General features: G+C 45.2%; 1 protein-coding gene and 1 long non-coding RNA gene across 7 annotated transcripts in view; one reads left to right on the top strand and one right to left on the bottom strand.

Moving 5' to 3' along the window:
• Positions 1–21,618, bottom strand: part of LOC135394971 (gamma-aminobutyric acid receptor subunit beta-like) — a 144,188-nt gene that overhangs the window by 59,442 nt on the left and 63,128 nt on the right. For all 6 annotated transcript variants that reach the window (XM_064626101.1, XM_064626104.1, XM_064626100.1 and 3 more), the window contains exon 4: positions 12,584–12,810. In XM_064626101.1, coding sequence (XP_064482171.1) covers positions 12,584–12,810 — 227 coding nt within the window. The remainder of the gene's footprint in view (positions 1–12,583; positions 12,811–21,618) is intronic.
• Positions 18,403–21,618, top strand: part of LOC135394972 (uncharacterized) — a 58,714-nt gene continuing 55,498 nt past the window's right edge. The window contains exon 1 of the long non-coding RNA XR_010422984.1: positions 18,403–18,652. This is a non-coding gene — a long non-coding RNA (uncharacterized LOC135394972). The remainder of the gene's footprint in view (positions 18,653–21,618) is intronic.

Raw genomic sequence — 21,618 nt, 5'->3', positions numbered from 1 at the left:
TCATGACCAACGAGCGGATGGTAAGGGGGGGAGGGGGGGGGAGGCTGTGCTGTGATCTACGGGAGGCAGTGGATATGCGCGTTTATCAACACAGTCTGTACCTATTTGACGTAACCTTCTAATAATTTAGACTGATCCCGATTGGTTATGTTAAGGAAAAACACATAATGGAGGTTTAATTGTGGTTTAGGTTAGTTGATATTCGTGCTTTCCTTGCGCATGCGCAGTTAAATATCGCCTTTTGTCTAAACGCGCGTTTAGTATAGTCTCTAGTGCGCCTGAAAACCGTGCTCTTGTAACACAATAGTCACAAAGTCTCATGGTGCTAGTGTATACTGCTTTTCACATGATTGTTCTCCAAGTCTACATTGATAATGACTGGCCTCCAACTGCACATAGTTTTCCACATAAGTGTTTTCCACGTGCACATTGTCCCCGACATGATTGTTCTTCAAGTGTATATAGCTGTCACCATGATCGTTCTTCAGAGCGCATGATTCTCCATATTTCAGTAGGGCACATCAGCAGCCCTCGGCATTCCTGGACTTGAGCAGCAGTCTCCAAACTATGTCCTGCCACAAGCTGCTACACTCTTAAAAATGATGGTGGTGGTGGTGGTGGTGGTGGTGGTGATAGGGCTTGCCGTTGTCGGCCTCACGTCGGCCTTGCGCCACGAGTGATGTAGCAATCAATATTCAGGGTCGGTTGTTCTCAAGTAGTCCGGATGATATCATGTCCAGCAACTACACTCTTAAAAATGAACTTCACCACATAGCACGCTCCTAGCCAACCACCGTCCCGAATGACAACGTTCTCGCCCCTGATTTGTTGAAAACGGGAGGAGGAGCCTATTTTGTGCCCATTATGCACGGCACAAAATAGGCTCCTCCTCCCGTTTTCAACAAATCAGGGGCGAGAACGTTGTCATTCGGGGTGATGGTTGGCTGGGAGCGTGCTATGTGGTGAAGTTCATTTTTAAAAGTGTACGCGATGATGAATGGTTCTACACTCTTAAAAATGAACTTCACCGCATAGCACGCTCCTAGCCAACCATCATCTCGAATGATATCGTTATCTTCCCCGATTTGTTGAAAACGGGAGGCGTACGCCTGTGTTGTGACACTTATGCTGTTCATAATTGTCACAAAAAATGCGTACGCCCCCCGTTTTCAACAAATCAGGGAAGATAACGATATCATTCGAGGTAATGGTTGGCTAGGAGCGTGCTATGCGGTGAAGTTCATTTTTAAGGGTGTAGAACCATTCATCATCGCGTAGTTGCTGGACATGATATCATCCGGACTACTTGAGAACAACTGACCCTGAATATTGATTGCTATACATCACTCGTGGCGCAAGTAGACTACATGCGTCTTTAATGTATCGACTCCGCTTGAATGTCTCTCGCACGCCTCACAGGATGTACAGAATCAGGAAATGATGCTCCCCGAATTGTTCCACCTGTTACACACTAGCGGACACTCAGCACATCCTCCTACGCTGTTCTGCTTATGAACGGCTGACGTTGTACTTACAGTTTGCGTCGCGCCAGATGACCAACGATCCATTAAATGTGAAAGATCTTCTAGGGTCCCGTAACAATTCGGCATCCCAATGTTTTGCCAGAGACACCTTAATACGATCCCTGACGGACACGGGCTGGGTTTCTCGTCTTTGCCCGTGACTCTTTGACTGTGACATCTCCAGTGTTCCAGTGATGCATGTGGTTCAGTGGCTACTGCTTGCAGTCACAGCAAATGAATGCGGAGAAGAAGTTCCTCACAACCACCACCAACTTCTCCGCGTATTTTAAAGGCCGTACAGAGGGGCATCCAAAAAATTTTTCAGATTAAGACGTCTGATGTAAGTGCGTGTGTCATTTTACCGAATAGCGCTAAAGGTTTTGATGTGTGCAATTTGTTTATCAGAAAAAAAAAAAAAAAACTCACATAAACATGGTTCCGCGAGTTCACCCTTAACTCTCCACTCCGAGTATAATGAGGAGGAGAAGGTATGATTCACGTCACCGATGAGGTCGGCGCCTTGTCCCTTTGCCGCCGTAAACCAGTGTTGCCAGTTCTCCCGGAGAATGGGGAATAGAAGGAGCGGCAGAATCATGACCGAGCAAGAAGCAACAATGCTTTTTCAGAACCCCGAACAACCGCGTAGCAGACGACAGCGGAGTAGCAGACAACATTTCTCTGGACCAATCAGCGAGCGCGATCCTTGTAGCGTCTGCGCGAGATTCGATGCAGATCACAGGCTGGCACTGCTCTCCACCGCCATTGCGCACGGTCGCTTTCTGCGGCGTACTTTAAATTCAATTTATGCGATAATTATGACTGTAGTGTGAATTACTTCGCATGGTGCATCTTACTGGCCTATACTTAGCAGTTTTATAGGAAGAAAAAAAGGAAGAGTGTTAAAAATGACTTCCGCGGTACTTCAACTTTACATATCACCACTCCTCGGCCTCCGAAGGAAGTAATATAAATAACAACGACTACCATAGCGAGGAAGCTTTTAAACCGAGAAAAAGAGACTTGTAGGTTGAGATGGGCCTCTCTCGTGATATGGGTCCCAACAAGAGAGCCCTCGACTTCCGCATCGATTCCTCCTTTGAGTTCGATTGGCTTTGCTCCGCTATCGTGCTCGACCAGCTCCTTCCTCCCTCCCTCCTGGGACTCCAGTCAATACTCTACTACTACGAAGATATGTCCTTGTTCCCCCGCGGATTCCCGCTTTTAGACGGGATCAGTTAAGAGTGGCAAGTTGGAGATCCCAAACTATCGCCGCTAAGGCCGTAAAAACTTTTTCGGTCTTTACTTTTGTTTCGGCCGGAACATGACTGTTTCCTGCGGTGCCGGTTTCGTTGCTGCGGAAGTCTTCGACTCTCTCTTCCCCTTTCGCGATGTACTTATTCGAGCGAACGCGTATGTGTACTTTAAGCATATACGCCTATACGACATCAGAATAAATAATAAATATTTTTATATTTATATTTAATAAAGATAAACGCATGCCGTGATCAGCTCTCTCGGTTTTGTGTTAGCACCAGGAAGCAGCTCTACTTATGACTGGTGCGCAGCTTAATACGCCTCCTGGGCCGACTTCATGGCCGTAGGGTTCCGCGGTTTCGGTTTTAATCGAAAAACATACGCCGGGTAAATTTTCTCTCATTCGGTTTTAATCGAAAAACGCCGAATACAGAGGTACATTCCAGGAACCATGACAGATAAATTTCTGCACGTGCCCAGCTTAGGATTCCAACATCTCAAGTAGGCTTCCCTTTAATACTCTTCTTCTCATGGTATTTGCTACGGTTGGATGACCTGCGACCACATTCACTCTTAAAAATGAACTTCACCGCATAGCACGCTCCTAGCCAACCATCATCTCGAATGATATCGTTATCTGCCCCGATTTGTTGAAAACAGGAGGCGTACACCTTTTTTGTGACAATTATTAACAGCATAAGTGTCACAAAAAAGGCGTACGCCTCCCGTTTTCAACAAATCGGGGCAGATAACGATATCATTCGAGATGATGGCTGGTTAGGAGCGTGCCATGCGGTGAAGTTCATTTTTAAGAGTGTTGAGTGTTCCAGGGTCAATCCTTTTGTCCCGGATCGGGTGCACTGGTCGGGAATCTCATTCTTCTGCCATTGTAGGTGCTCCACCGCGCTTGTGAACCTTTTAGGGACGTGACGTCAAGTATAATCTCGGTCACCGGCCTCTAGTTGTTTACTGCGGAGGTTACAACAGTACATACACCTCCACTTTCCACGTACGGCGGCCCTGTCTTTCCGAGGCACTCGAGATGGGAAGGAAAAGGAAGAGGACCTCAGACTACGTTATTGCAGCAGTTATAGAACAGGTACTTAAAAAAAACTGGTAATTCGCATCGGTTGTTGTTGTTAAGGCTGCGTTAGACGCGCACAGCACTGAAATTACATTGTAATTGCTATTCGCCGATAACTGTCGGGTAAACCATGTACACGCCAGGAAAAACGTCGAAAAACTCCGATTTCGCGAAAATCAATAAACATCGAAAAACATACGCCGAATCCGCCCAAAAATAAACATCCAAAACGCGGCACTCTATTCATGGGCCACTGCACTCTTAAAAATGAACTTCACCGCATAGCACGCTCGTAGCCAACCATAATCTCGAATGATATCGTTATCTGCCCTGATTTGTTGAAAACGGGAGGCGTACGCCTTTTTTGTGACACTTATGCTGTTCATAATTGTCACAAAAAGGCATACGCCTCCCGTTTTCAACGAACCAGGTTAGCGTGCTATGCGGTGAAGTTCATTTTTAAGAGTGTGTGCTAACATGCGTCTAGAAATCATGCCAGAAAACTGAGGGAAAGCCTCAGGCAGCACAGCACACTCTAAAAACAAAGCTTCACCGCATAGCACGCTGTGCGCCAACCATTGCCACGAATGATTGAGTTATCGCTTTTGATTCGAGGAGAGAGGGAGGCGTACGCCTTTTTGTGGCAATTACCATATATCCAAATTGCCACAAAAAGGCGTACGCCCCTCTCTCTCCTCGAATCAGAAGCGATAACTCTACCATTCGTGGCAATGGTTGGCGCACAGCGTGCTATGCGGTGAAGTTCTGTTTTTAGAGTGCAGGTGCCGGGATTCCCTAAATCCCCTCTCAAGACTGCAGCCCGACCTTAAAGCGAACGAGGAGATAGCGACCGTTGGGCTACTCCATTGATTTTTTTCACCAATTTAGTTTTACTGGGCAGGCCGTCATGATTTTATTGATGTATTTAGATACCATAGAATAACATATGTGACATAATACCATAGAATATGTGAACACACTCTGCGCTGCTTGTTTCCGGCTTCAGAAACCGTGTTTCAGCTTTATTTCATCGCTCAAAGTACCGCGGAGCATACACTAACGCAATATTGTAACACGAGCTAGCAGGCCAAAAACAAATGGTGAGGATTTTTACGTTGAAAGATAAAATTTCCATGAGCTGGTAGTGGGGAGGGGGGAATATGTTTATTATATATAAAAAAATAAGAGGGAAAGGTTAGCCACCGGTATGGCAGCTTGCTATTCCCAGGAAAAAAGGGGAAAAATAAAGGCAAACAAAAGAAAAACAAAGGAAAAGGAAAACAAATAAACAAAAAGAAAAACAAAAGAACAAAGAGAAAAACAAACATGAGACTGGTCACAGTTCACCCAGAAGGCCACAGGACCGCAGAAACTGGGCAAGTGCCTTTGTCACCTGACTGTATTGTGTGGGGCCGAGCAGCGTAGCTAGAGATAAGTCCGAAACCGTCAGGTGAGCGATGCGCGATCGTAGGAGGAGACGATGTTGGTGGTAACGAGTGCAGTAGAGGAGTAAGTGCGGGATGTCTCCTTCAACATGACAGGTGGGGCAGCTGGTAGCGCTTAACTGCACAAGTTACGGCGACATTACAAACCCAAGCGCGCGCTGGAACTCTGCTGTTTCTTGATTCCATGTCATATGTTCTTAAACTCAACATGCAAAATATCTCTATAAGGACCGAGAAGAATTGTTTGTCTTCCATGTTTGTCACCAATATTTAGACAAGTAGCACAACTCTAGCTGTTGACTAAAACTGTTGGGCTGCGTGAAACGTTTGACGTTTCTAACTGAGACGTACAGCGTTCTCGAAATTTGAAACCTCGGGGCAGTAGTGAGAAGACAACGTTCTGCAAGAGCTGATGACGTGTGTATGACGTGTGTATGACGTGTGTATGATGTGTGTATGATGTGTAAGACATCTGTATGATGACGTAAAGGTCGTGTATTTCGTTTGGAGACATTCCGTTTCAGAATGTCTTCAAAATGAAACACACGACCTTCAAATATATGACCTCTTGAAACGTTAAACATCCCTCTAAGAGTGGAAAACCTGTTATAACGCGGGAACTACATTTTGTAACCCGAAAAGAAGCCTCAGACAGTGTAGAAGAAGACGTACAGTTGTTGAAACACGTCTATGTGCGCGGACCAACATTTATTAAACTGCAAGTTATTACGCGGAAAGAGAAACATCTTACAACGAGGAGAAATCCTCTTATAACGTGGGAGAAACCCTCTTATAACGTGGGAGAAAACCTAGCCGGTCTTTAGAGCACGGATGACTGCAAACGAATATTTATATTGCAGTCCTTTTTGCCTTCCTTTTCACGACATTTTGACAGATTAGACAGAACTGGGCGGATGGGGAGCGTAGAAATAATCGTCGAGCGAATTTATGAAAAAAGAAAAAAAAATGAAAAAAGAAATGATACCGCAGGCGTGGTCGTCGTCCTGTGCAGACCCCACGGTGTGGAAGTCCCATTCGTCACAGGAAGGCCCGGGAAACAATTCTTCCGGTCGGCTTCACCAGTAAACTTTCCTGGACGTGAGCCAAGCACGGGTGAAGAGGCGGAGCAGACTCCCAGGCACCCAGCGATCGAATACCGGCCCAAATCTGCGACCCTCTGCGTCAATAACATGGATTTCTATCCTTCCCCCTTTTTTGGGGGAATCAAAAGCAAATCTCCCGCTATACTTAGTGTGTTTGATATCCCTGTTGCTCGGTCTTCGTATAGCTGTTACACGCAATAGATGACGGATGAAGTATAGAGCGATGTGCATTCTAAGCGGAGTAGAAGAGAACGACATAATTTTAAGTCGTGTCGTAGACTTGTTTAGTCGTTATGCGCCCAATGACATGAGTTACCTACTTGGCGTTGCCGATCAAGCCTCGTTTCTTTCTTTCCTCGTTTTTTGTTCTTTTCTTTTTTTTTTTTTGAGATATGTGTGCACACGTGAAATGCGCTTGAAACAGCTACCATTTCCGCTCGTTGTCAATCCAACTGATAGGATCGAACACAGCATGCTGATCGCTTTGAAAAAAAAAAAAAAATAATAAAGAAAAAGCACACACACACACAAAAAAAAAAGAACGGCAGCAACCAACCAAACTTTTCACATAACCTTTTTAACATAAATGCTACCAGATTCGCGGAACAAGAAAATATTCACTTACCTAGAGATAATACTAACTATAGAAAACAAACTACTTACTTTTCAGCCACTAAAATGTGGGATGCGATACCAACTATCAACTAATCATCCCACTGTTCACACACTTTTTATATCTCTTTGGAGAACTATCTGATTTCTAGCTTACATTAATTCCCGGCATAGTATGCTCCGCTTGCCTATATCCTGCTTCCAATTTCCAATGTGTCCTCTGTACGTAATACCCAATACATGTACATTTTCTGTGGCTGTTTTTTTTTTATAGTTTAGATACATTACTTCACCCTCCAAATGCCTATTAATGTACCCTCATGCACACTATAACAAGCGGTCCCCATGGCAGTTTACTTTGGGGCCTCCTCCTGTGAAATTTCAGATAACAAATGTATCAACGATTGATAAACTTGAACTGAACTGGAAAAAAAAATCCAAGCAGTTTTCCCCCCTGAAGCCCTGGACATTTTTGAGACCAGAAAATTCACCCTCACCTTTTTCCTCCTATACCTTCCTGACACCCTCTCTCCACTTGTCCATTTATGTACACCTCTCCTAACCTCTCGTGGTCTTCCGACGGAATAAAGAACATCCGTGAGAACTATCGCGAAAATGCTAATCCGAGATTTCTCATTTCAGAAAACGGTATCGCTTTGCAGGACTGTTGTTCGATATACTCTGCCGTTCAGTGAACTTCGTGTGTAACGAGATAACTAGTCTGCTTCAGTAACACGTATATATATACACACACACACAAAACATTCGCTCGTACACACAAGAGCAACATCTACACTCTTAAAAATGAACTTCACCGCATAGCTCGCTCCTAGGCAACCATAATCTCAAATGATATCGTTATCTGCCCTCATTTGTTGAAAACGGGGGGCGTACGCCTTTTTTGTGACAATTATGAACAGCATAAGTGTCACAGAAAAGGCGTACGCCCCCGTTTTCAACAAATCAGGGCAGATAACGATATCATTTGAGATTATGGTTGGCTAGGAGAGTGCCATGTGGTGAAGTTAATTTTTAAGAGTGTACCCAACACAGACAAAGAACCAACAATTATCATACGCATACTCCGTTTCAAAGAAGAAATATTCGTAAGAAAGCATTCTTCGCGTCCCAGTAGCAATCTCCTCCATTAACTTTCGCTGGAGAAAAAGGAAAAAAAGAAGAAACGGAAATGCGTGATTTCCGTAAACAACGACTCTGTAACGCCTTCACTTAAAAAGCAACAGCTACACAACAATAACGAGAAAGAGCGGCACGATCGTGTATTCTGTTTGCCTACACCGCGAACATCCATAGAGGCCCCGCGCTCGCAACCATCTTTTATCATTCTCCCTAGTATAAGCACGAAACATTAAGGACGAACTGCTCTCTCTCTCTCTCTTTTCTTTCTCCCCCTTTTATTTGCATCTTCATGCTCATCGCTCGTGTATAGTTTAGCACCGTCTGCGTTGCGCCTTCCATAACGAGGCCCGACGCACAAACAGAAAATGAAAATATTTGGCAAAATGCCAAATGTCGGCTCTTTCCTTCTTTCTTGGATCCTTCTTTCCATTTTTTTCTCCCTTCATTCCCAGACCAGGGAGCGAAAATGAAGCGGGACTCGCTTTTCTTTCATTCATTTTGTTTTTGGCATTCTCTACAGACGCAACTCCGGAAGCCAAGGGTGGAACGCGGGAAAGGGTGGCCTTTTGCTGGAACCAAGGACAGTTCGATCCCACTTATTGATCTAAACTCTGAGCTGCATGGAGAGACGAAGGTGAAGACAGATTCGACAGTTCGATTAGTGTCGCCTCAAGCAGAGAATCACAGACAAGGCAACGCCGATTGCCTCGAAGCGCATCCTCCTTCTTTACCCGATCAGTATTCGTGAGCGATAGGTGCCTGATGAGAGAGGACAACGATGTTGACGCTTTGAAGGCAGGACTTATGAAAGTGCTACGTGTTTGATGTGACTTACGACAGCCCGACTTCGTTCGTGATCGGATTTAAAGATCGTATCGGGGCCCTATATTCTCGTCAAAGTAATCGACCTGGATTACTTTGTGTCTCGCCTGTCATTGGTCGTTACGTGAAGAAGGGGGTGAAAAACAACAACAACTAAATCATGACTATGGCCTGGGGTGATTCACCGCTTGAGAGGAGTACCCTACCCCATTACACGAGAAGCATGAGATGTGAAATATGAAAATGAAGTTATGTGCAAGTACAACTCGAACTCCCGTCGTCTGGTTGCGCAACGCTATACGTCGCACAAAAGGAAGAAGCACATGAAAGAAGCCAATGGTGAAGAACAGGTATGAATGTGACGCCCCATCAACCGTCAGTCGCGCTCTTGATCCTGCAGTCTTCGTGATAGAGTACACTCTTAAAAATGAACCTCACCGCATAGCACGCTCCTAGCCAACCATCATCTCGAATGATATCGTTATCTGCCCTGATTTGTTGAAAACGGGAGGCGTACACCTTTTTTGTGACACTTATGCAGTTCATAATTGTCACAAAAAAAGCGTACGCCTCCCGTTTTCAACCAATCAGGGCAGATAACGATATCATTCCGGATCACAGTTGGCTAGGAGCGTGCTATGCGGTGAAGTTCATTTTTAAGAGTGTACACTCTTAAAAATGGACTTCACCGCATAGCACGCTCCTAGCCAACCATCATCTCGAATGATATCGATATCTGCCCTGATTTGTTGAAGACGGGAGGCGTACACCTTTTTGTGACAATTATGAACAGCATAAGTGTCACAAAAAAGGCGTACGCCTCCCGTTTAACATGTGCAGTGTAACATCCCCAGTGTAACATGCACACTCAAGCCAGTGTAAGATTTTCTCCACTACAACGCCCAGTGGAATTTGTCATAATTTAATCCACCGAACCATTTTTGTTCATTAACTGAATTAAATATGAAACTGAATATTAACTGAATTATATGAAAGCTCGTGAAGGATGGCGGTGGTTGTGAAAACAACATTACGTTAAAGTATAGGGCATACCGCAAATACGTAAATGCAGCGCAGTTCTCGAAAGGAAAATCAAACGTAAAGTTAGGAAAATGTTTGCCCAATCCTCGGGAAGCACCTCGCATATTACGGTTGTAAAAAATGTTTATATCGTTCCAAGGCGTCATCCCACGAGTAAAAGCAATTCAAACTTCTGAAGCCGAAAAAGACTAGCGCAGTATATAATTATTTACGAGCATACACAGTACCGCGCCCATATAATTTCAACAAAATTTTCCACTATACGCTGACCAGTCCACGGAAGGCACTCACACCTGTTCGAAATACCGCGTTCCTGTCAGCTTTATAACCCCAACGCCAGGTGGCGATGCTTTCCCACATCCCTCATACAGCGAACATCAGCGCTTCACGCATGCGGCACCGGCAACGCAACTTGAAGGCATTTACGAGCGCAGCCCACGGCAAAGACGGAACAGAAAGCAATTACGGAAGAAGCGCTCCGCCAGCCATAACTGCGCGATAGTGACGTGCTTCCCCAAGACATTAACCATTGATGCGTTCCGACAAATGGCACAGTCGAATCGAATGCAGATCGCTCCCAGGAATAACACATTTATGAAACGGTTCTCTGCACATTGCAATGGATAGAGGGAGCCGAAAATTGCTTTTCGAATGGCTGCCTCTCTTCTTTGACGCTGGAGATAGTTGTTAGTGGGAAGAGACCTTTAATTTTTGAGGAAGTTCCTTTTTCTTTTCTTTTTTTTTTTAATGGAACACGCGTCGAGTAGGGAAAGTGCGGGGAGCAGGAAGGTGATTCGAGGGAAAAGATACATGTTTTTGTTTCATTTTCATTGACACGACTTAATCCACACTGATAGATTTCTACTCAATAATCAAATGTACTTTCACTGCTTTGTAAGTATAATTTGACCTTCTTTCATGATCTGAGGCTAAACTTAGTTGTCATTATCTGTCTTTATTTAGTATCAACTACATATAAGGTGAAATACAGCTGTGGAAGTCTATAAGAGCACATATGCCGCGAAATAAATCGATGAAATCAAGCCAATATATATAAAGCTAGCATCACCGTAAAAGGCTAAAAATTGCGGAAAACGTTCGACGTTCGTCGTCAGTGTACCGCAAACGCCGCCAGTTCGGCACGAACGGTTTCAATATTGCGTTCACTACTTCGGCGCTGCGCAATAATTTCAAATTTCTCATAATTTTTTTCTTATTATACCACGTGCTGCGCTGTCTGAGGTTCTCCCTCGATTTTTTTCCACACGGATGTGGGCACAGTTCCGCACTCTCCACTTGTTCGCGTCCGTACGCCCCTCCATAGCCGCTGTTGCTTCGCGGGTCTAAGGTTGAACGACAAAATCATAAATAAAGAATACCGCAGCGAAAAGAAAGAAGTGAAAAGGGGCATCCCACGGAATGACTTTCAAGCTTGTGAGCCGGAGAGAAGAATTGAGGGGGCGAATCCTTGATCCCATCGGTAGATTCATTAAGTATAGGCGGCCCATGCGGAGCTATAAATAGTCAATCGAAGCCTTAATCATAGAGTATTCGGAAAGGGGTAGACACAATTAGTGCCAGTCGATTGTGTCCACGGGATTGGATTTCCGCCCTTAATCTCCCTCTGAGCGAGGGAAAGATACTCACTGTCTGATTGTCTCTCCCGAGAAGGATCTTTTTCCAGACAGTAAACAACGGTAATTATTTAAAAAAAATACTTTCTCACAAGAGAATATCGTTTGTGTATAGTCTCGTTTTAAACGGAACGAGAGTGTCCTTTTTATAGTTTTCTGTATAGTTTCTGTATAGTATAGTTTCTCATTATTGTTTTGTGTCGCTTCATCATCAGAAGTGCCACTGCTGTTGTTCTATTATATGCTATTCTCAAAGTGTCTTACGTGTTGTGGAGTAGCCTGGAGTAGCATGGAGGTGTGAGACCGGACTTCGTCGGGTCTCACATCTTCATATTTTTATTTTATTTTTCATGAATCAATCAATCATGTCTTCTATTCAATTTCTTACTTTTCCAATTGTAATTTCCTTGGTTGTGCATTATCTTTGTTACACTTTTTGCGACTTTGTTACACTTGGAAATTTTAGATGTTTTTTGAAGTTTAAAAGAATTTTTTTTAAAGTTTCGACTGGTACAAAACAGCGCAAACCCGCATACACGCGTGGCGATATGGATCATTGGAAATGCTAAGACGGTTTCTTTCAAAGTTCACGATTTGTCGACAAACAAGTGAAACAATGAAAGATGAAAGATGAAAATTTCTTGGGCAATTTGAGGCCTTGTGTGTATTTGTCCCTTCTATGTTGTTCCAGCCTCGGAACATCAGTTCTTTCAAGTAAAACAAAGTACAATTTATAGGAGTTTTTTTTTTTTTTCGGATATTGCGTACTCCAACGCGTATAGTGTGGCACCCACAGCTGTTCTTCTTCATTTGTGTTTTATTTCAAGCCTCGTACTTTATCTTGGAAAGCCCCGTATTTGACGCGACTTTTGGCTATAGGTCAACATAAGCGCATGAACGCAATGAATGCATAACAGGAACTCACCGGATGCTGCGAAAAACTTCTCCTCCAGCATTGATACGCAGGAATGTGTTTGGTGTTGTAGCCATGTGAAAGTAGGCGCTTTTCTCGTTGGCGAAGAAAGTGTCTGGAACCCAGATCTTCTCGGCCACCTCAGCGCCTACAGTCATGCTGTCCAGGCCGGTCACCTTCTGGAAGGAGAGGCGTTCGTCCCGCCATGACTGACGAAAGTAGAAGTCTGACGTAAAGTCCTAAAAAAAGAAGGAAAGAATAACATCTTTGAGCAAAATGTTGAGATAACACTTGCAACTTTGGACTATGATTTCCCTTTCGACTATACACTCTAAAAAAACTGAACTTCACCGCATAGCATGCTCTGCGCCAACCGCTGCCATGAATGATAGCATTATCGCTTCTGATTCGAGGAGAGAGGGAGGCGTACGCCTTTTAGTGTCAATTACCATGTATCCAAATTGACACAAAAAGGCGTACGCCCCCCTCTGTCCTAGGCAATCATTCGTGGCAATGGTTAGCGCAGAGGATGCTATGCGGTGAAGTTGCAGTTTTTAGAGTGTACGTGAGAAAGCCACTTTCTATTGACATTTGGCAAAGTGCCGCAAAAGGGCGTACAGTATTAAAAATGAACTTCGTCGCATAGCACGCTCCTAGCCAACCATCATCTCGAATGATATCGTTGTTTGCCCTGATTTGTTGAAAACGGGAAGCGTACGCCCTTTTTTGTGACACCTATGCTGTTCATAATTGTCACACAAAAGGTGTAAGCCCCCCGTTTTCAACAAATCGGGACAGATAACGATGTCATTCGAGATGATGGTTAGCTAAGAGCGTGCTATGTGGTGAAGTTCATTTTTAAGAGTGTACGCAGCACTCGCACTTCTTATCAAAAGCTACAACGGTCACCCCTCTACACACTTTACAGAGCGGCCCCTTCCCGTTTGCGACATCTATAGTGGACTGTTAATCAACTGGGGCAACCGACGAAGGGGCGTACGCCTCACTGTCACTTCGTATAAAAATCTATAGCGCCGCCATAGTGAAAGCGCGGCGCCGTGTAGCCGGAGAGCACGTTGAAAACAGTTTACCGCACAAGTCAGGGAGGAGGAAAGCACACGGGCTGTGTGCTTCCTCCTCTCCTGCTTGTGCTGCCTGCAAAAGTGCAGTGTATGAGGCCGGCTGGAAACCGATGTATACAGCAGTATCTTCCTACACACTAGACGGTGCGGGCTTCCTGTTTAGAACATGTTCTGTCGCGTTATCTTACTAGTGTGTCGACCAACGGAGGGGCGTACGCCCCGTTCTGAGTTCGTATCAAAAGCCGTAGCAGTATCCTTCCACCCATGGTGTGTACCAAGGCTACTTCGTTATGTCATATTTCTGCAGTGCTGCGATTTGCCTGTTTCAGAATAGATCCAAGGTACTAAACTTTCATCTTTATCTTTATTTACGAGAACAAGAACGCTGACAATGATACAATAATGGCGTGTGGGGCTGGGGTCAACTTCTGGCTGGCGTCACTTTGGCAGCGCTACAGTCAGATCCATCGAGAAATTGGGTGAAAACACCTTCGTCGCCTCCAGTTAAACGTATCTACAGTTTGTTGCACGTTAAACACAAATCCCTGTAAAAACAAGAACACGCAGTTATCTTCCCAAAGTTTAGACTGCGCACACGGACGGACGGGGTTGGAAAACAGCGAACTGCAAATTAATTGCCAACATACAGCATCAATGGATTTACGAAGTGCGCAATGTTTTAAATGATTCCCGTCGAAACGACGGCAGCCCATCATCAATTACGACAGGCATCGAATGTTTACAAACTGTTGTTTCTCCACAAATCCATTGTCTGTTTGCCTAAACTGTCAAAAAGTTATCCTGATCCAGTGTGACCTGAGAAACAAAGCGTCTTCTAGCGACATTTTTCAACTTGAGCTTCGTCGTTAATTCAAACACGAGAACAACTTGCGTGAAAAATGACGACGTAGAGACAGAAAATACGGGTAGTTTGAAAGAACGAGAGCTGTATCAGAAACCAAGTTGGTGCTCGTACTTAAGATAATGACATCGTTCCTGCGCACACTAACAAAAATAAAAATTCGATTTTTTTTTTCATTTTGAGCGAGCTGCAGTACATCACGAGGTTGCATCGGAGTTGTAAGGCGTAATTGACTCTCTCTCTAATTGCCTTGACTGTCTTTTGTAGCGACACGAAGGCGTGACATGAATTTTATAAAAAATGCCGTGATCTTATTTTTGGGGCTGTTCGAATGGTAAATTTAAAAGCGAAGCGAATACGAACTCGATTGCAGTTACACAACCGAACGGTATTGATGTTTAACAAAATCGAAAACAGCGCCGCAAAAGATATTGTCCCCAAGCAGCACAACATCTTTGGCCAATATTGGACCAATATTGGCAATGTCGGCCCAACATTTGACCAAGATTTGGCCTGTATTGCCAATATTGGTCCAATATTGGTCCAATATTGGGCCAAGATGTTGTGCTGCTTGGGTCCCGACGACCGTTTCATAGGCCGTGCAATCCAACACGCGGCCCACCCGGGGGCGGACCGCGTTATAAAGAGGCCCTTCTCCAGAATATGAAGGGCCGGCTCCCTTTTGCCTCCCCACCCCGTCCCTACCCCGTCCCTACCCCCCTCGTATTGATACACGGCACATCTGCGTGATACATGCCAGCAGCGTAGCCAGAAAAATATTTCGTGGAGGGGCTCTATGGGGACTTTACATGGAAGAGGAGGATTTCACCTTCGTTTCCCTCTCCCACTACTAAGGGTACGATTTGGGGGGGGGCGTTTGAACCCCCTAACTCCCCCCCCCCCCCCCCACACACACACACACGTCTGGCTACGCAGCTTAAATACATGCATCTCCCACTTTGCTGTCTGCCTTCTCCTGTGGCGCTTCCGTTCTAAACGCGTGCACGTTCGGTAAAGTTCGAATATATAGTGTGTTTGACGCACACTTTGCTTGGGGTGCGAAATTCAAATCGAATACGCAATTATCTAGCCTCGATATTCGAAATTCCCATATACTCGCGCAGCCAAACTTCTTTTGATGACCGTTCAAACCCTATTGCAGTCCTATACATATATGCAGCATCAGCGTTACACGTTCCAATTCCGTAAATTTCATGTCACGTTTGGTCGTCTTTATAGACGTGGCCGCATCGAACGCCGTAAAGCGTGAGGGTCACGAGGCATTCAATAATAGGATTAGTGGACAACACAATTGTTCACGTGGGAGTGCCTTGTCGTGCAAGTAGCGCAAAAATAACGTAAAAAAAAGCACTGCGATTCCGGGCACTTAAGTGTATATATGGGCCCGGATCTTTAGCGTTATATTTACTTTTTACCTCAGCGATCTCAAGACGTCACGCGACGGCACGGGCAAACCATTTGGGTTGACCGGGATTATAAGTAAATAAGAACAAAAAAAAAAAAAGAAGAAAACGGGACCGGTGTTCTCGATGGGGGGAAACGAAGAATGTATGGAAATGTAACAGTTGACGTTACGAGCGAACGCTCTTCGCCAGAAAAAAAAAAAGGAAAAAGAAAAAAGAAGTCAGAATTCTAGTCTGGGAGGATATCGGGATTATAAATGAATGTTGCGATTGGCCCTCGCGTGGGAGTAACTGTCGAATCACGGAGCACAGGATGCATTTATTACTAATGCATTTATGCATTTATTATGGCATTCCATGCAGAGACTGGGAGGTGACCCGGGTTCGAATTGAGGCGCCAGCTCTGCTGTCTGGGTATTTTCGCTGGGTTTTCCTCAGACGCTCGAAGACAAAAAAACCCTGTCAAGTCGGCCCAGGAGGCTCGTCCACAAAAGAGCGAAATATTGGAGACGCTGTAGGCTCGCATTAAGCCGACACAACGCAACCCTAACAATAACTAGGCGACATTCTTTCTATGAAACGATAACGCGCCGGCAGCATTTAACGAAAGCGCAGTTACAAACCCACCCTCTACGATCTCTTATTTAGTAGCGAAGGCGCGCATTAATACCTAAACGCTCACCTGGCAATATTACAAACAGCCACCCACATTGTAATATCGAGATATTAGTCAAAAACTTTCCTAAGGGGGGGATGGATACCGAGAACTCATGTAATATTCAAACTGCTCCTCCGTCAATATACTGTAGTCAAAGCCGGACGAACTTCTTAAAGGGGGGGTGTTCATTACCAAAACCGGTTATTTGGCTTTGTCGTACGTGCACTTGGCCATCCATCGAGTTGGGGAATATACTCCACACCCTAGCCCTTAATGAGAAATCTTGACGGTCTAGATTGGATAATCCAAAAGGGGGAAGACACTTGGCCGGGACTTCCATTAGCATATTCACCTGACTCTTCGGGGAAACGTTGTGCAAGTATTTTTTTTCTTTTTTTTTCTCGCTCTCTCTCTCTCTCTTCCACCCTATCTTCATTCTTTGAACATTTTAGCACTTCTTTTTTAATTTTATTTTTGGTGGGGAGGGAGTTTTAATCTTGTGCCAGGTGAGGGCGCTCCTTTCTTGGTTTCTTACGATGAGTCATAAAAAGGAAGACTGGGGAAGGAAATGAAAAAAAAAAAATTCCAATGTGACGACAGGAAATGACTGGGTATTATAAAATTCGTCAGACGAGGAAAGATAAAAAATGTGACAAAGAAAAAAAATCGCTCTCTCGTTTGGCATTTTGTCTTTGGCGTGTCAGCTACACATGCTTCGTCAGGTCGTCTTCAGAGGAATCAATCTATCATATGAAAGCACCATTGTGTTCACCTTTCTCTCTTAGTATGCAATGACGTCAGGTGCGTGGAGACTGTGCCACATCGTGAGCAAAAAGAAACAAAATTTTGTAAGTAGACTGTAACAGACTCGTAATAAGTGAGACTTCGAGGGTCATGGCGATAAAGTTCACTCTAAAGGTAATTTTGGTCGTGCACCTGTAAGAGACAGTACGGCGTTGATGCAGGCCAGCTGGTGGAGAAATTCCACGGGAAATTCAAAACCCTGAGTCTGTGCACGTAGAGTCTCTGCAGGACGACACCAACTCAAGACTCAAACCAGGAAAAGTTTAATTTATGTCTTTGGAAATTTTAAGTGTGCCTGGTTTGGGTCTTGTGTTTGTGGCGACGACGCGCGATACCTCGAGGACGATGAAGAGGCTGGGGCGTGAGCGGAAAAGGAACAAAAACCAAAAACAGACGGCCATGGCCATTCTCCGTGGGACGAAGAAGAAGACGGCTCGCTAGGCTGAGTGACTTTCGGCACCAGGAAGCCGAGGTATAGGTAGGTCAGGTAGCTCGGAGCAGCAAGCCAGCTTGTCTATAGGCTGACCTCTCCTTAAATTTACCATAATGAAACGAAAAAAAAAAAAAAAGCAGAGGAAGCAGGTCCTGTAACCTGAAGATTCTGTTGGACTACTTGGTGGACTTACTTTACATACTTTTACCTTACTTTGGGCAAGTAAACTTCTACTTCTGGCTATTATGCTTCCCCGGTTCGTGCTTCGCTTCTTTCGGGTCATTGGCAATGACTTGGGAACCCGTAAGTGGGAGGTTTTTCCCATAGGTTCCACCATGGAGTTTGTGTAAGAGTTTATCCGAATCTCTGGCTGCCTTTTTACCACCCTTAGACTTTCGTAAATAGCATCTCAGGCGTTCCACTCCGGTGAATTGATCCCGAGATTCAAACGTACGCATACTCACAGAAAAAATAATAAGAATGTCAACCTGCACTGCATCGCTCTATGTTCCAAATAGCACGAAGTGAACTATAAAGAAAAATAGAGAGGAAAAAGAAGAAAGTCTCTCTCGTGCCGTTTCGTCTGTGTCCTTTTGCTGAACTCTGTTAGGCTTCGTCGCAGTTGACCCAAGTCGTTCCCGTAATGCGGCTTAGAAGGGATCAGTCCCAGTAAACATATACATCGCAGTGAAGAGCTTCACTCAATCTGATATATTTACAGCTCACTGAACCCACTTTACTCGCTGCCGCCTTGGACGTCCACTGCTTGTGTCAGACTTGGCTGATTTCCTTCCTTTCAACGAGCCGACGCAGAACTCGTAAGCTAAACTCAATTTCAACTCGTTTGCTTCACTCAATATCTGTAGCGACTGAGCAACGTAAATATGCAGAACAGATCATGTTATGTGCGTGCAAAAACTAGTACGTTTGGTATTAGAGTAAACACTTGCTCGAGGAGATCGTTCGATCTGCGCAGACTCCCCAGGGAACAGTGGCGAAATTTGCCTTCCAGCTTCCGAGGGAAACCCGGATAAAACACCCTGACAATATAGCTGGTGCCGGGAGTCGAACCAGGGCCATCTCCCATACAGTGAGTTAGTGAGTGAGTGGGTGTAAAAAAATATGGAGAAATTGGCTCCATCTACGTGGGTGCCGGCTATTCCACATGGCTTAGATAGCAAAACTGGGTAACATTTATGAACTGGCTATAACAGAAGAAAGGAAAGAAGGGAAAAATGTAAGGGAGAAGAGAGAATGGTCTGATTTCCGGTCAGATCCCTTCCCTTCTTTCCCTTTCCTTTCTGAATAACACGTCCTGCAGTAGAGAGCTCCGAGTGGCTCGGGACTAACACCTCCATTTTTTTTCTTTTACAAATCAATCAATCAAGAGGGAATGATAAAGGGAAAGTGCAGAGAGGCCACACCCCTGAAAGACAATGTCACTTATTATCACAGCAAGTGTGAAAAGTGAACACAGACATTGACGAAAACAGTCAGAACTTGTCGACCGCCCCGATTGCTTGAAGGAATGCAATCAGTACTTGCAGTGCACGACGACTTCGGAGTATCCAGTACCATCAAAACAGTAAAAGGGCGATAGTCCAGAGATCGCGAGGGCGGACTGGAGGTGACTCCGAGCAACTGAATACCACGCATACGACATAAGAATATACTCCGTGACTTCGACTACCTCACACTCCGAACAATTGGCAGGCACCGCCTTCCGCAGTCATATGGAGCAGAACCCGGTGAAGACTCCTGTTAAGAGACTCCGCAGATCGGGGTAGAGCGAAAGGAGGGCAAAATGATAGATCCTTGCCGATTCGCCGCCGAAAAGAGTGAAGCATGCTCCGTGCATCGGAACGAATAAAGCACGCATTCCTAGTGGGTGCGTGCTGATGCGCCCGAAAGCTGCGGCGTCGGCACACAATTCTTGAACAGTGTCAGCGGAGTTGTCCATGAAGTCCACCCAGGATGTGCGCTAAACTCCCGTGTCTACCATATCTTCATGCTGTCCTTTATCTCCCATGTCAGTACACCGCTCGTAGTTGCAGTTGCTTTACAGTGCTAACAGGAACCCGGGGAAAAAAAAAAAAGCACTTCACTGGCAAAAGTGACTTCTGTCTCTTGATCAAACCGGGGCGCACGCCCTTCTACGCCATCAACAATAAGCGAAAATAGTACCCCCGCAAACACTCCTGGCGTTGCAGCATTTCGTGAATGAAAATGGCCCCGAGACAGGGCCTGCAGTATTCTTAAATAAAAAAAAAAAACTCAAAAAATGTATAAAAATACCCGACTTATTCACGCAATCGAAAGGAATGTGGTATAATATAAAAACACCGCCCGATCGCCAGTCTGACATACCGCAAACTCGCGATTTTACGTCATAGATATTACTGAGCAGCGAACATCAATTTTCATAGTAAGAGTTTGTATTATTATTTTACGAGACTATGCAGCAGGCGCATGACACAATGCGAACAGCGCAATACGCAAACAGCTCTGGCACCTGAAATTAGACACTTTTGGAAGCTGGCGTCTGCAGCAGCCCATGCACTTATGGTCGACCGATGACAAGAGAAAGAGACACAAAGAACAAAAAGAAAAAAATTATTACTCAATAAGGAAACGTCTTCATCCCAAAGTGCCCACAGCAACACGCTGATCGTGTACCTGAGAGAGCGGAAACGCAAGAGCTCAATCTCTTCCTTCGCGTAGAAGCAACCTGTCAAGCAACACCTCTGTCGGCAAGCACGCACATTGAACAGAGCTCGATGCTTCAGCCAAAATGGACGACTTCGCCCATTTACCGTCAGAAGCGGCCATCGATCCATTGTGGAACGTCGGATAGGCGCGTGACGCTGGCTCGGACACACAAGAAAGACCCTCCTTCGTTCCGACTCAAAATACGGCTCCGTGCGTAAAAAGGAAAAAAAAAAAAGGAAGAAAAGAAGGGTGCACAGATTGAAGCCCAGCCATACCGACGAAAAGAAAAAAAACAAAAAACGAAAGAGAGCCTGACGTCAGAAAACGGGGGACAACAGCCGCAGCGGAAAAGGGATGAAAGGAAGCGGCGTGGCGCAGCATCCACTGCGCATGCGCCTTCCTATCGAGCTCTGCCGGTTTTTGTGTCGCTCTACTTGTGGGAAAGATGGAGCCGGAAATGTGGCGGCTGCAGCCACTGTTGCGAAGGGGGCTGGGAAGAACAGGTGGATGGGCGCTCCCGGAAGGAGGCGCTCACAATCCTCCGCAGACGGGGATAAGGCGGACGGATTAGGACGCACTATGACGGCGTATGGGATGAAAGACGGATGGTGCGATTAGCGAACCGTGTTTGTTGCTCGCAGGTATTACCCTGGAACGATAGAGGAAGGAACGGTCAGACGGTATACAGTCAAGCTGGGACCGTGTGGTTCGTATAACTCGCTATAAAGATGAAGGGATAGCAATGTCAACGTATAGCTCCGTGCGGTGTTCGCTCGCGCTTGAGGGTATCGACTACCGATACCACTACACACAGATGACGGGAGTAACTCTACGGGTATGAAGAGGAGTGAGAATTTGGGCTGGTTGGTACACGGTGAGGTTGGTATATGGCACCGAACGTCAACTAAAGTGAAACCATCTCTCTGTATGTAACCATCTCTGCCTGTATTTATACATTAACACACCTATTGTTGACAGATACTTCAGACGTCCAGCCCACCAAAACAAAGACAAGAACAAGTTTTGGTGGGCTGGAGGGGCCGTGACGTCAGAGGCATCTGTCAAATATAGGTGT

This window comes from Ornithodoros turicata, chromosome 5 (genome assembly GCF_037126465.1).
Source record: "Ornithodoros turicata isolate Travis chromosome 5, ASM3712646v1, whole genome shotgun sequence".
NCBI classification, from domain to species: Eukaryota; Metazoa; Arthropoda; class Arachnida; order Ixodida; family Argasidae; genus Ornithodoros; species Ornithodoros turicata.
Note: the sequence above shows the minus strand (reverse complement) of the source record. Positions and strands in the feature narration are given on the sequence as shown.